Source organism: Channa argus, chromosome 2 (assembly GCF_033026475.1).
Source record: "Channa argus isolate prfri chromosome 2, Channa argus male v1.0, whole genome shotgun sequence".
Taxonomy (NCBI): domain Eukaryota; kingdom Metazoa; phylum Chordata; class Actinopteri; order Anabantiformes; family Channidae; genus Channa; species Channa argus.
The window spans coordinates 16,190,008-16,205,307 of NC_090198.1; the positions used below are offsets into that span (position 1 = coordinate 16,190,008).

Genomic DNA, 15,300 nt, shown 5'->3' on the forward strand with positions numbered 1-15,300 from the left:
AGTCCCTGCAGCTGTCCACTAACATCCCCATGGGAAAAGACAAACTAGCCTTTTAAGACCAATCAAGTAATGTTTACTTAAAATGAAAAATAGATTTACATTTATAGAATTACAATTACAATACATTTATAGAATTATCCTGGAGTGATTACAGAATCATTTTAACATGACAAAAACCTTTAAAAAAGTAATAGTATGTCTGAAAGGCAACTGGTACAACTGTGAAACCTGCTAAAATACTGAATTTTTCTCTCTCACTGATAACTTATTTTCTGCATCTAACAAGCCATTTCCACATGAAATACAGTAGTCTACAAATTAAGTTTATGTCTGCATTGCACCGAATGGAAGACATTTTTGGTAGCTAAAGACATTGGCAGACAATGTTCAAATTACTGTTATGTATGAAAATAAACAGTACCCAGTACAAATAAATACACTGTTGCCCATAAAGTTGTAATAAAATATTTTTTGCCTCTTCTCCTTATATTATTGTGACAATGTGATTTATTCTTGATAGTTAAAGTGTATATCTTCTCAAAACTTTGTTGATCAATCTGTTTCAAAATAACAGTGAAAATTAAACCACAATTAAAGTTTGCAAATCAGAGGACTGTCTGAAAACAAAATTATTACAACTTTATGGGCAATGGACAAATGCATATATTCTATTTAACAGTAGGTTCAAAATATTCTGTCTCATAAAGAATATGCAGCTGGAAAAATAATAAAAGTTAGTGATCTATATTATAAATGGGCTTTGAATATTTTGTATTTTGAGTATTAGACTTGCTTTTAAACACGGTGAGTAAGTGTAGTTATAATGCCAGAGCAGAAATCCCTGTTTTATTCGAAATAAGTTTCTCTCAATTTTCCTTTGGTTATTTTGGCTCTGTGTTACAGAATGTATATTTATCAGCAAATGCACATTGAAAGACTGAATGTTTCCTAAGCAGCTTGATGAGCCGCAAGTATACATAACACACTGACAGACAGAGATTTGTTTGCTGTGACAGAAATGGAAAGTGTCATCATGCAGTGATGAGCCAGCTGTCCAAACTAAATATATTTTATTTAAAAGAACTGAATAAACTATCACACGCACCAACAGTTATGCCAAACACAATAAGGGTTATCGAAGACATAAGCATTGTCCCAAACCCATATGGATGAAAGATTCTATGGCCTTTGGAAATCATCTGTTGAAAATGATCACATTTCTGAGTCTCTGCTGGATAAATGCAGTGTGGTTGAAAGCAACTGTTCTGTCACTAAGTGCAGTATACAGCCCAAATATAGAAGAGTGGAACATTTTCACAATCAAACAAAGTATCACCTGTTAGAAACGACCTGAGGCAGTCTGATGCAAGTTGAACACCTGTGGTTTCACAGTCTAGACAGTCTGATTCTGCAGAAAATGATTCCCATTGCTCTTTTCTTTCTGTTGGTCAGTTTGCAGACATTGTTACTATTTATTCTTCCTCTCTGCATTTTACAAAAAGTACCTGATACCTTATATACTGAAAGATGAAAAACTGCAGTTATTTATTTTTTTGTGTTTAAGTAAAATTGGAGGTATCTGTGCTTTAATCGAGTGTTTCCATGTTCTGCTACTTCATCCTTCTACTCCATTAACTTTTCAGAGGGAGATATTGTTTTTTATACTCAAGAATATTTCTGTCATACACCAACTAGCCACAACATTATGTAACAGTATCTGGTTGTTATAATATAAAAATGAAGTACCAAATGGTTTACAATGTAGCTAGCTGTACTTTTAGCTGTTATATCAGTAAGATGCTACTTGTTCTGAATGATTAAAGAATTTAATCACTCAAATATATAAATGAATAATAATAAACAATAAATACTTGTAATAATAAATTAGTTGACAGCAATTTCTTGAAACTTTTAGTACCTTTGGTTGATAGTACCCCTGTACAAATGTTCAGGGGGATTTTAAACATATAACTTTTAATTGTAATGTAGATTTTTTAGATTGTTAAAACAACACATTTATTTAGCATCTCTGCAGACTTTGATTTGAAACACAGACTGATTAAAGGTAAAAGACACAAGGAATAGGCATTGTATGGAAACACACACCCAGAGTATAATTATGGATTTTTATTAAATAGTTCTTAATTAGTTAGTTTTTGCTCATTTCATTTTAAGTTGTTATAGTTACTGTATTAATTAATAAAGAAAGAAACAGCAAGTATTTTAGACTGTAATGACTGGGAGACTGTTCTGGCCTTTTCCTTAGTTATGTTTTCCAAGTTATTACAGTATAACCAGTGTAATTCAACAGAAAGCCAGAATAGTATGTGCCTTATGATGTACCACACAGTAGAGAAGCACTTTTATTTAAAGTATATGACCACGACTGGTGGGAATGGGGCCAGTAATTGTCACAGCTCTTATGTTCTTGGAGCTTGTTTCTCACTTTATTATTCTCGGGTACACCATGAGTAGGGCAGAAACACAATATTAGTGTCCTGAGAAGCGTTCTGATTAGTGCTTTTAACAACTGTATCTTCATCACCATGTCAACATTATGGTAAGCCCTGGAGCTGACCATAACAAGAGCCCCAGTAAATCCTCATGATGAAGGCACCAGTAAAGACTAGAAGCACTGAGGTGAAACAGAAATGTGTGAAAGGAATTATTTTGCCATGGCTTAGTGGAAACTACAACTATGTCAATACAAAATACACACACGTGTATGTCCCCACTTGTTTAATATGAGACTATTAGAGTGTTTATCGTTTTACATTTGTTTGAATTCAGTCAATCAAATCAAAATCAAAAATAGAGACAACTGTGTTACACGAATGTGTTCATAGAACTCTCAGCTGTGTGTGCATGTAAATGGTAACTGCGTATGTAGCTTTTTTTATCCAAATACTTGACAGTGCTACTTCTCTTTCACCCATTCAAATGCACAACCACACACCAATGGCTGCAGCTGCCATGAAAGGTGCTCACCTGACCCACCTCGAGCAACTTGGGGTTCTGTGTCTTGTAAACAAAAGGGACTGGGTGACAAACCACTGACCCTGTTGATGAGAGGTTTTGAAGAAACCTTTAAAGTATATTTCACATACTCATCTTGCATGTTAAATATATCCCAACCCATTAGCTTTATTTAGCACAAAACACATATTTTCTGCTTTAAAAGTCATTAATACGTTTTTATCACCACAGTGTTTTACAACAAAAACAAGTACCCCTTATGTCAATCACTATTTTACTTTTAAAAATTTTATTATTTTAGCGAACATCCAAGATAAATGAAAACAATGAAATGTTACATTGTTTTAATATATTTTGTGAGACTGCCTTTCTTTTGGTGAAAGGTTTTATCCTTCTGTGCACAGATGATGCCATTTTTGTACAAATCTGCAGACAGAGTTTCTGACGTTTACAGATGTTCCTTTTCGGTTACTTTGCTGAAGGGGTGTGTTGGTAACTTTTAAATAATCATGCCTTCTATACACTTTTACTATAGACAACCTCAAAACCTCTGCTACAGCTGTGCTTTGGCTTATGATCAGTGGCTTATTTATGCTTTTTATTTTTGATAATGTCTTGCAACTTGCTTTATTTGAGTAACAATAAAGCAGATAACAGCTACTTAGACTTAGATTAGACTTATACGCAGATAATGGAGGATCACATTTTAGCCTGCACAAAGTTACTGAAATAGTTGAAAACAAGTTCAGTATTTATTGTATTTAATATTATTTTTGTAACCATAGGCAAACTGTTACGGAGCCTGGATGTATAGTGTACACTTGTATTTTCTGTAATTGTGTATTCAGTTGAATACTTATAGCAGAACTTCATGTTGAGGTGATTACACCCCAGTTCACAATACAGACTGATAATAGACTGAATGCACATCAAGTAAATGTCAGATGTTATGAATATCACTGCTGACTATGCTATTGAGGTAATACAAAAGCCCTTTGCGTTAAATGTGTTACACCAGTACACCAGAAAAAGGGTCCTTAAGGCCCAGGATGGGGAGCCACTTCTCTTGGAGCCTTATTCAGCCAATTCCTTACCACGTGCAAACCTTACCGTGACACAACGCAGGGAACATTTTTTACAGTGTGCACTTAGTTTTATACTGTAGGAAAAGTGACCCATGTGACACCTTGAGTACATTTTTATTCACACAAAGTGGATACATTTTTGGCGTATTTACAGTAATACTTCGCACCACCTGTTGTCCTTTGCCCTCAAAATATGAATGTGACATGCTCGCCTGTCCATTACGTTTTTCACATCCAACTAACCTGACCTGTAACCTTTTTTATTTTGCTACACCAAGTAATGAGGTGATTTTTTCATCAGCGATTGTCTTAAACACAATATATCATACAAAGATAAGATTTTCTGACAGTTACAGAAGAATGTTCCGTTATAACGACGACTTGACTAACAGTCACAATGTGGATTAGAAATACATCACTTATAATGGTTACTTAAGCAATGCCACAGTGGTTTTATGTGCAATATTTATACACATAATAAGCAATTCCTACATGCGCATTGCCCTAATCTGAAATGGCATCTCTATGAAAACCGTCCACATCACGCAAGACGTAGAAACGAAGAACAGATAAAAGCTACACATTCCAGGAGCTGAATACTGTATGTGATGTTATTTCTCCTCACTGAGCTTTCTGCTCCGTCTTTCATGCGTCTTTCTCCGTGCGCGCTCGGTGAGTCCTGGTTAAGGTTTGTCGACACGCATCAAATCAATCACAGAGCTCCAAACTCTATCCTCTGTGAATCAGACTTCTCAGTTTGTTCCGAAACTCCTTCCTCATGAGGCAGTAAATGATAGGGTTTAGGCAACTATTTGTGTGCGCTAGGCAGATGGTCAGCGGGAACACATAGGTGTGGACAATGTAGTAGGCTTTGTCCCAGTTTGCAGCGTTCATTTTCACCAGCACACTCCACAAGGTGACGGCATGGTTTGGCATCCAGCACAGGAAGAAGGACAACACGACGATGGTGACAGATTTAGTGACCTGAGATCTCCGTTTGGGGTTGCTTGTTTTCATACTCCGATTGCGGATGAAGCGCAACAGCATGATGTAGCTGATAGACACAATGGACATTGGCAACACAAACCCTACAAGTATTTTCTGGATTTGATAAACTGCTAACCAGTATTGCCCACCGGGAAACTTCAGCAGACAGAGTTTTTCTCCGGTTACATTGCTGACAGTTGAAAAAATCGACGTCGGTGCAGTGGCCAGAGTCGCCAGTGTCCAAATAACGGCGCAGGTCAATTTAGCGGACCAGGATTTCTGCACGGTACTGTTCTTAAGGGCCGAGGCGAGGGAGCAGTAGCGGGTCACACTCATGGCAGTGAGGAAAAACACGCTGGCGTACATGTTCATCACAGTGATTGAGAGAACGATTTTGCACATGGCGTCTCCAAAAGGCCAGCTGAAGTCCAGCGCGATGTCCACGGCCCAGAAGGGCAGAGTGAGGACAAACTGCAGGTCAGTCACTGCCAAGTTGAGCACGAAGAAGTTCACTCTGGATTTCTTTCTCTGTTGTTTGACCCTGATGAAGAAGAGGACAAGCAGGTTACCCATCAGACCCGCAGCGCAAACTACCGAATAAATGAAACAGATGAGGAATCTCAGAACCGGGCTCCCGTCTGCTGTCACGTCGATGTCCTCCAGGTTACTGAAGAGGTCCATCTCCGTCAGTGACCTGTTCAAACACACGCTTTCATTTTCGGCATTCATGCTGTGTGCAGCTTACAGAAGGTGTGCAGTCCACAATGAAGCTAGGTCAAAAACAATATGTGCAAGTAGATCTGGATCATAAAGTGCCAGGACGGTAGACTAACTCCTTCGTCTGCACCCACTCCGCCCTCCCGTCCTCTCAGCTTCTCTCCTCTCTTCTTTAAGACGCATAATCATTAGGCAACACAACCCCAACTAAACGGATGGTTTCAGCCTCTGCCTCTCATCCACTCACTACATTGTGGGGTCAAGGTGCTGCAACCCCTGGATATGATGCACCTGGATATGATGTATTGTGCGACAGACTTCCAAGTCACAAAAAGTAAACATCTAATGAATCATGTTACATGTTTTTGTCAAATATAAGTTGTGTCGCAGCCAGAAAACGACTGGCTGGAAATGACAAAGCGTGCGTAATTTGGTGCCATGACAGCAAGAGAAAAGTTGCTCCCAACGACTCTCCGTTGCCACCCAGTGTTCAGTTTCACGTGCAACAGGCAAAATGTAAAAACTGCAACATGTTCCTCATCACAATTAGACAATTATACGTATTAAAATAAGGAAAACACAAGGAAATAACAGAATGCATTTTATTACATCTAAACTTTTCTACATAATCAGGTAACATTCAATAAGTAAACAATTTCTTCCAATGCAGGTAATAAATATTTTTTTTTTACTTGGTATATTTGTACAAACTGACAAGGGTCTACTATACACTGTCTTCTCCCCCTCCTTAAAAAGAGTTTTTAGGATTTTTCTTGGATTGGAGCCATGAAACAGAACCTGTGAATATTTTAAGGCAGTGAGTGCAGATGTCCACTCGAGTCTGACTTTGAAGTTATTTCAGTTGTGTGAGACTCTTATTGGCCACAGTCTTCTTTATATAATAGTACAGCTTTCATTATCTAAAAAATATACAAATTAAATTTATTCTCACTCTGAATTGACACACAAAAAGCATACAAACAGACATCAAACACCCACGTTTGGATCTGAACTTTCGTTTTTCAGGTTTGTATACAGACATAATATACACATTGTTTTCCCTTTTATGTAAGATGAGACATCATAACAACCAAAGGTTTGAGCTGCTTGTTAAGTTTGCCTGTGGAGCTTTTGAAAACACAGTAAAGAGTAACTACTGATAATTGTGGGCTTTTTTAAAAATTCACTTCATTCTGTGCAGTTGCTGGTTTTGTCCCAGTTTCTTCACACAGTTTAAACCAGCAAACACATAAACTGCTGCTAAAATGCTGTATATATAATATGCACATGTTCACACCAGTGTGTGACTGAAGTTAGACAGAGACAGTGGCAACAGTCCTGTGCTTGTCCATTCCTGTATGCCATCTGACATTTTTGAACAAAACAGACCGAGTTATTAAGAAAGTGGAAGAAAGAAATCCCAGCTGAGTAACGACTACTTCTACCTGAAACTATCAATTTTGATCCACAGGAGGGTGCTGTGAACACTTAATGAAACAAATTGAAGGGTTGGAGCATGTGACATTTTGGTCATCCCACTTAGAGCCCAGTATGGTCTAGCACAGTCTGCTCTCTTACTTCATGTTCAGAATAGTCTCCCGTATTGAAGTGTGAGGAAAGAATAAGTTTTAATAAATTAAATCATGATCCAATTTGTTAGTTAACAGCTGTGACCACCTACCAACTAAACATTGCTAATACTATCAAAACTAACATGATGGAAACTGAAGGATCAATGTCTTCATCAATATGAGCAAGTCAAGGTAACACTTTGTATTAAATTTGCACTTTTAATGCCTAAAATCAACACTGCATGAATAACTGAAGTAACTTAATTTGTTAATTCATATGCCACCAGATTAGCTAGAATACAGTTACACTGCACTGCTGTTCTGTCAAGATCTATGTTCTACATCTGTGTGTGCATTTTCTTAGCCAATCCAAAGGGCTTTAAGTGTCTTACTTAAATTAACAAGTAGGAGATTTTCCCAATACATAGAGCTATGAAGCAATTCCATCATTGCCAAACTTAGATATGATTCTTTTTTAGACAGATATGATAGAAGTAGGGTTTTCAGAGCTCTCTGAAAGCAAAAAAGCATCTGGTCTCTATATTATATATATATAATATTAAGCTTTTTTTCCCCAATGGTCTTTTTCGTATATTTTCTCTTAAAAAACAGTACTGTGCAAAAGTTTAAGACACTTTAGATTATTCCATTCTTATCCATCACACAAAGAGGCTTCTGATTGGTGGCAAATTCATTCTGCAGCAAGACTATGACCTCAAACATACGGGCAGTCAGAATATCTACAGAGACAAGAAGCACAAGGAGTCATGCAACAGATGGTTTGGCCCCCCAAAGAATCTTGATCTCAGCATGGACTTGGTCCAGGATTACATGAACAGACAGAGGGCACTCTGACTAAATCTACAGAAGAACTGTAGCACTGTTTGGGATCTCGCAGCTTTGTACTTTGTACCAGTACTTATCTGCAGAGTAGCTTAAAGAAACTCCAGTAAGTGCGCTAAGAAGACTGGATGCTGTTTCAGCAGAAAGTGTGATTTGGTTCTTTTTCTGTTTACTCACTTTGTATATAGTTAACTAATAAAACTTTTCATGGTGTTATTTTTGGAAGCATCGTCACCCTAACGTTAGTGCCTAAAACATTTCGACAGTACTGTGTTTTTTTTGTTAATTGTGACAAAATCTAAAGAAGAAAACTGCATTAAATCATCCACCAATAGCTCTGCTATGAAATGAGAACGAACAAGACTAAAGATTCTGCAGTCACGCCACTGACTTAGTGAGGCTAGAGTCTGGCACAGCAGTGCTAAATGTATTTTATTTTTATTTTGTGTATTTTATTTCTTTTCATCCAGTGTTATTTTGTGATAATGGATTTTAATCCCACTTTTGTTGCTTATTGTACAATTTAAAAAAAAGGCTTACAATGACTGTGCTGTGGTACGCACAATGTTTACTTATGCATCATTTCATAGCTGATGCTGAGAATAGTTTCTAAGTATTTAGCCATAAATACTGAACAAACTCAAATTTTGCTGGTGGGGCTAGGAGGGTCAGGAGTCACAGATTTCATTCTCTGTGCTCCACAGATGTCTACACAAATAACACAGTACTGAACTGATAGATGTTGAAATACTGGTGAACTGACCAGTGTTGGAGAAAAAACGCTTCATAATTCAAAAACAGTTGGTCTTTTTTCTGTGCAACTGAATTTTCAATATTTCGGTGGCATTTAAATTACCCCTTGAAATACCACTGAGTTTTCATTTAAGTGTTAATTAATCACACAAACTGTGACTTTGACAGAAATTCATTATGCATCTTGAATTAATTCATACATTAAATCATGACCACAGCGCATGGTTTAAGCTCTTGTTATAAAGTGTTACCCATGTCAGATTGCAATAAAATACACATAGGTATTTTTATGACAAATAACTAAATTGTGCTGCTGGCAAAAAATAATAAAATGCATATTAAATAAAATCATATTACAATATCCTCTGATTGAGAGCAACTCAGGCTCTCCTCCATGGAAATCAAAACATTTGAAAAAATATAATATATAGAAATAAGAATACAAAATAAATAAAATACTGCACAACACAGGAAATACAATAAATGATAAATGATTAAGTATGAGAGCTAGGGTTGGTTCCCATGAGTGAACAGGGAAAAAAGTTAAAAATGTCAAGAGCGAGGGAGGGAAGGCTGAGCAGGGCTGGCGGTCATTGCGGGTTGTCCACAATCTCCCGCTTAGTTTCTGAAGGACGTGACAGGAGATGTCAGTTGATGGGCCATTCTGTCAGAAGTGATTATCTCATTGTGGTGGAAATAATTAGCTTAGATTTAAACCGCCAGTCTCAGACATCAAACATCTAGAGGAGGCTGATCAGAGGGGACCCTGGACCAGTTCTGAGGACACATGGGATGAAGGAGAAGTCGAGGCTTTGGGGCAGGAGGGGAACCAGGTCTACTGCATGTCAATAGTAATGCCAGACCACACTGGATCTCTGTAACATCTTTCTGTCAATAACTGAAACGGACACAAAGACCAAACGTGTGTCCACTCATAAATTGTACAGAAAATTCTTGAACAAACCATGCTTTCCAGGGTAACACAAAGTTCCACCTCGCTTTGACACTTCTACATCATACACTGACGATCCTGTACAGTATAAGTCATGTATTTTTTAACAAGCTGCCTTCCATGGTGAGCTCTCCCTCTTTCACTGTGGCATTAAACAGGCTGCTTACACTTCACTATGCTTCTCCCAAACATAACTCCCTATACAGTTAAAAATATCAGTCACAAGTCAATTCTTCATAAAATGCTTAGACATTAATGGGGCAGAGAATGTTGAGAACATTTAAGACATTCTTATGAAACTACAAATGCCATCCCAAACATGCTGTGAAGCATGTGCATACACAGGCACTAGTTTAACTTCACAGCAGAGTCATGGTACATGTCACAGATGCCTGTGAAAAGGCCCAACACTGCTACAACAGCTTCATCGTCATTCCACAATAACCTGAAACAGAGAAGACAAGGGACAAAAGGACACAGTTTGGGTGTCAGACAAGCTACCAACTGAAACTGAAGAAGTGGACACTTGCAAATTAACAAAGACAGATGTGACTGCACTCTGATTATTGTGATCATTTTCATAAGTACCGTATGTTGTTTTTTTGGCATTTTGCAAAAAGAGAAAAAGAACAAAATGCTTTCAGCTCACACTTCCACACTGGCAAGTATAAATAGTTTAAAAGTCTCCATTTGTAAATGCTGTATGCTTATAGAGTCTCTTAGTTGGAAATCATGGAGTATCATCTATTATCATGGTGAAAATCCAAAACCAGAGACTGCTCATTTCCACCAACACTCCCTACAGCATCAACCTGAAGGTCAAAGGGAATGCGGACACACACACACACGCACACACACACACACACACACACACACACACACACATATATATATATATATATATATATATATATATATACACACACACACATATGCATATATATGTGTGTTTATGTGTGTGTATATATATATGTGTGTGTGTGTGTATATACACACACACACATATATATATACTAATACACACACACACGTGTATATATATACACGTATATATAGTAATTGTCAAATATCTTACATAACTTATAATAAAACCATTAGTAATTCAATAAACTGTAAATCTGAGTTCTTGAGATTGGATAGACAAATGATACACCTTGAATTAAAAAAGCCAGAGCAAGTGAAAAATAGAGAAAGGGAGACTTAAAGTTGACACTTTAGAGATGCAAATGGAAAAGTTAAAGAGTGCAGCACTTAGAAAGAAGAAAAAGATTGCAAGAGGCGTATGTATAAGCTTTTGTGAGAAACAAAAAAGACTGTCTTCCATTTAAAAACAGCAATTAAAGCAGCTCACTAGACTGAAAATGTCCCGATATAATATACAAAAGTGAGAGAGGAAAATATATTTTGTTCTCTGTACATGGTGCCACGCCTTGTTTGTGTAAAAAAGAGCCTTCTTTTGTGTTTTTGCTCAGGTAGCGTCTCAGCTTTTTGTGCCAGGTTGGTACCAGTACAGGAGAAACGTGGGATCGCATGCGGACAGGTTTCTCATCTGAAGTCAGTGTATTAACCCACAACTGGCCTCTTTAAGTGATGACTCAGGTCAGTTACCCAGTCACAACATTAGCAAATTTCTTGAGGCATTCTTGTCATGTGGACGCCACAAATATTTGGAGATTGATGACTGGGATCCGTCTAATTTCTGGATCAAAACTTCACCCTGCAGTCAAACAGTTTGTTACTGGACTGTAGCTGGACCCAAATTGTAGTCTCGACTCGTTTTGAGTCAGTCCAATGATATCACATCAGGTATCCCACCATAAATAGCTGCCACCGCTGCTTCAGCGCTGCTCCGGCTGGCCACTACCCCAGGGTGTGCGTGTGAGGAGTGTGAGCCAGAGTGTGTGGAGTGTGTGTCACGGAGGCTGCTGGATGAGACCAAGCTGCTGCTGCTTGAGTTGCTTGCCCCATTGGTTGGAGCAGTGAGCGAAGTGGCTGCTGATGAGGCTCCTGATTGGTCCAGGAACAGTTGGGAGGCGGGGGAGGAGGTATTGTAGGGCAGGAAGCGATTGAGAAGCAACTCATGGTCGTCTGCGGCGGCTGCTGCTGCCATCACCATGTTGTAATGCTGAACATGGGAGAAACACAAGAAAAGGGAAGAAAAGGTGACAGTTCAGATTATTAGTTTTACTTACAAAACATTTTTATTTGTAATGGGTCATGTGCTATATTAAACATAAATGTTGGAATTTCATGTATTGTATCAAAATTAGTTTCAAGCTAATTTTCATCTGCAATTTCATGGTCCATCACAATTGCATCACAAAAACATTATCACAATAAGAGAACATTATACATATAACATACATAAAACAATGAAAAGTCTAGATAGTTGCACATAAAGTAAAACAATAAAATGCACAGTCCAGTTAAAAAAATATGTTGTTTAGTAGATTTTCAGTTTGGCTTTAAAACTACTTAGGGAACTGCAACTCTTAACTCTTAACAGAAGAGACTGATGCTATCAAATAGCAGTGCGATGAAAGAGTTGAGTACAATCTGTTACAGCACTGCCACCTCACAGCTAGAAAGTTGCAGGTTCGGATCTCTGGAAGACTACGTCCTTTTTGTGTGGAGTTTGCATGTTCTCCCTGTGCTTGCACGGGTTTCCTTCAGGTACTTTGGTTTCCTCCAACGGTCCAAAGATATGCATGTTAGGTTAATTGGAGACTCTAAATTACCCGTAGGTGTGAATGTGAGTGTGTATAGTTTTCTTTCTGTGTGTCTTTCGCTGTGTTGGCCCTGAGAGACACTGGCGACCTCTCCAGGATGTACCCTGTCTCTCTCCCTATGACAGCTGGAATAGATTCCAGTCCTCCTGACCTTATGTGACAGGAGTTGTCATATAAGATAAGGGTGATTTTAGAGTAGTTGAAAAAGTATTTTAGTATTACCACCAGCTCCCGACTGAGAGAGAAGTTAGAGGCGCTCTAAAGGGCTATAAGTCACTAAAGTGTGACAGATTGCACAGTCAGCTGGAGTGGGTAAGGAGCCAAATTGGACCTGGAATGTAAAAATACATTCATGAACTTTTAAAAGAATATTGTGATTTTGAAAAAGTAAGTAAAATCTATTTATCTCATTAATAAATTTAGTATGATATTCTCTGCACTATGGAGAAACTGGAAATATGTCTATTAGGACCATCAGTGTGTTAATTAGGCTCTAGTTGTTGGAATTCAAATGCAACTGCAATAATGAAGAAATAAATCTGGTCCCATAGTTATAACTGTATTACTACATAGACTGATGCTGTAGGTCAATAAATAGTTAAAAAAAAGTGACTTGGTAAACACTGCAGGTATTTAACCCATCACGCTGAGTAAAACCTGAAATTGAGTAAAATCACTTAATATATATGTTTATATTGATATTTATTTCATTGTGTCAACTACAACCATATTTGGCCTGGATCTGAAATTTTTATATTTTTAGTTTTCAATTATGAAAACCTGTCTGAAAAGCTACATATCGAACCAGTAGTGAGAATTTTTTCTGATAATTTAGGAGAACCAATCTTTTAAAATGTTATTTTTAAATACCAGAAACTAAAAATGTTGAATAAAAGACGAGGATATAAGAAATCAAAGGATGTTTCTATTCGTGTGTGATTGTGTGAGTGAATTCCACACACAAGTGTCTGTGGGGGGCCAACAGTAATTTGTCAAACATTTCTCTCTTATGTCTCCTTAAATAAACCGTTGAGACAGAAAGACAGGCAGAGAGAATGACATTTAGTGCTCATCAATAGACAATGAAACACTGTATCAGCAGGTTGTGTGACATTTTATGTGCAATTCCACCAACTATCAGGTTTCATTATTGCTTTTTTCTATGTGGTTGACTCTGTGGGAAGGATCTTTCATCACTGTTCTGTGAACACAAAGTGGAGGGCTTTTGTTCTTTTGTAAGCACAGCAAGAGATTTTGGTTACATGTTGGGTCGGTGTTTTATTTAAAATGAACAGTGGCCATAGGCTTCCACCGAAAAACAAAATTGTTACAGCTGGTAGATTCAGCATCTGCACTCATTACCATACTACCGACACAATTCAGCGTGATACAGTACGTACCTGATGATTCTCTCCTTGAAGAAAAGAAAAGAAGTTCAACTCTGGAAATGAAGCACAGGCAGGGTCAGTGATGGACATCAACAAAAACAGTATCACAAACTCAATAAATAGATACAAATAGATACAGTGTATGTCAATAAGAGCCAGAGGCATATTATTATTATTATTATACTGCCAGAGAACTATAGTGGCATTTTCATCTAGATGCATTTTATGAAAAATAGCACTAGACCTTTAATAAACAAAAAACAATAAAGCCATCTGCTCCAGGTTAGTGTTTTTCACAATAAATAACAAAGAGAAGCCATTCACTTTTAACTGTGCCGATTTATTAGCTGCTTAACTACTGGTGTGCTGTCATGATTTTTGTACTTTTAATGTTTTACTTTTATTATATAACTTTTATTGTCTTAGAATTTCCACTTGCAGAACCCTAAGAACAAATTACACTGATAGACCTCTTTAGTAAAGAATGACTTGATAAGCAGTTGGCACTCTTCTGTTTAAAGGAGAAAAAATAAATTTTTTTTCACTGAAATTACCTGAAAATTGCCAAAAATACAGTGGCAAGAAAAATTAATGGCACCATTTGCCATTTTCTGTTATTCTGCAAAAATCGATCATGAAATGGGATCTGATCTTCATCAAAGGCAACAAACTCAAAATCAACAAACACAAAATGTGCTGGTCACACAATCTGTCATAATCTCTCATGTCTTTATTGACCTCATCTATTAAACTTACAAAGTGATGGTGGAAAAACTAATGGCAACACTGCAGATCATTGTCCGCATGCTGATTTGGCACAGTTTTTACACCGGTAAAAACTGTCAGTGAGGTAAAAAAATGAACCCTGAAGAGCTAAAAACTTGAAGGACTCATTAGTTAACAACTGTTCACGAGTCAACTATACACAAAACATTGAAAAAACATGTTATCTATGTCAGGACGCCACACAGCAAGCCTGTGCTCTCAAAAAACAACTTTGCAGCAAGCCTGAAGTTCGTCAAAGTCTGCCATAAAACTCCACAATTTTTTCCACTATCACGTTGTATGTTTTAATGGGTGTGTTCAATAAAGACATAAAGACAAGATCGGGGCTGTATTGTGATTTATCAACTAAGAAATACTGTATTTGTTTATATTTATGATGTTGGTGAAGATCAGCTCAGGTTTCATGACTGTACCTGTCCTGCATTATTCTCTATTCCATATTTATTAAGCACGCATGTTGTTTTTGACTTCAGAAGCAACACATCTTTTTAAACGACACAAGAGAAGAAACCT

General features: G+C 37.4%; 2 protein-coding genes across 2 annotated transcripts in view; both read right to left on the bottom strand.

Annotated features, from left to right (window-relative positions):
* Positions 1-4,168: 4,168 nt before the first annotated feature.
* On the bottom strand, positions 4,169-6,204 carry rxfp3.3a1 (relaxin family peptide receptor 3.3a1). The gene has a single exon (XM_067495863.1). It carries the CDS (start codon positions 5,775-5,777, stop codon positions 4,791-4,793), a length of 987 nt encoding a protein of 328 aa, XP_067351964.1. The 5' UTR covers positions 5,778-6,204; the 3' UTR covers positions 4,169-4,790.
* Positions 6,205-6,353: 149 nt separating this feature from the next.
* LOC137119576 (E3 SUMO-protein ligase PIAS1-like) overlaps positions 6,354-15,300 on the bottom strand; it is a 46,507-nt gene continuing 37,560 nt past the window's right edge. Inside the window, exons 12-13 of the mRNA XM_067495862.1 lie at positions 14,014-14,054; positions 6,354-12,009 (exon numbers count right to left, since the gene is read on the bottom strand). Of these exons, the coding sequence (XP_067351963.1) occupies positions 11,668-12,009; positions 14,014-14,054 (383 nt within the window). The 3' untranslated portion in view covers positions 6,354-11,667. The remainder of the gene's footprint in view (positions 12,010-14,013; positions 14,055-15,300) is intronic.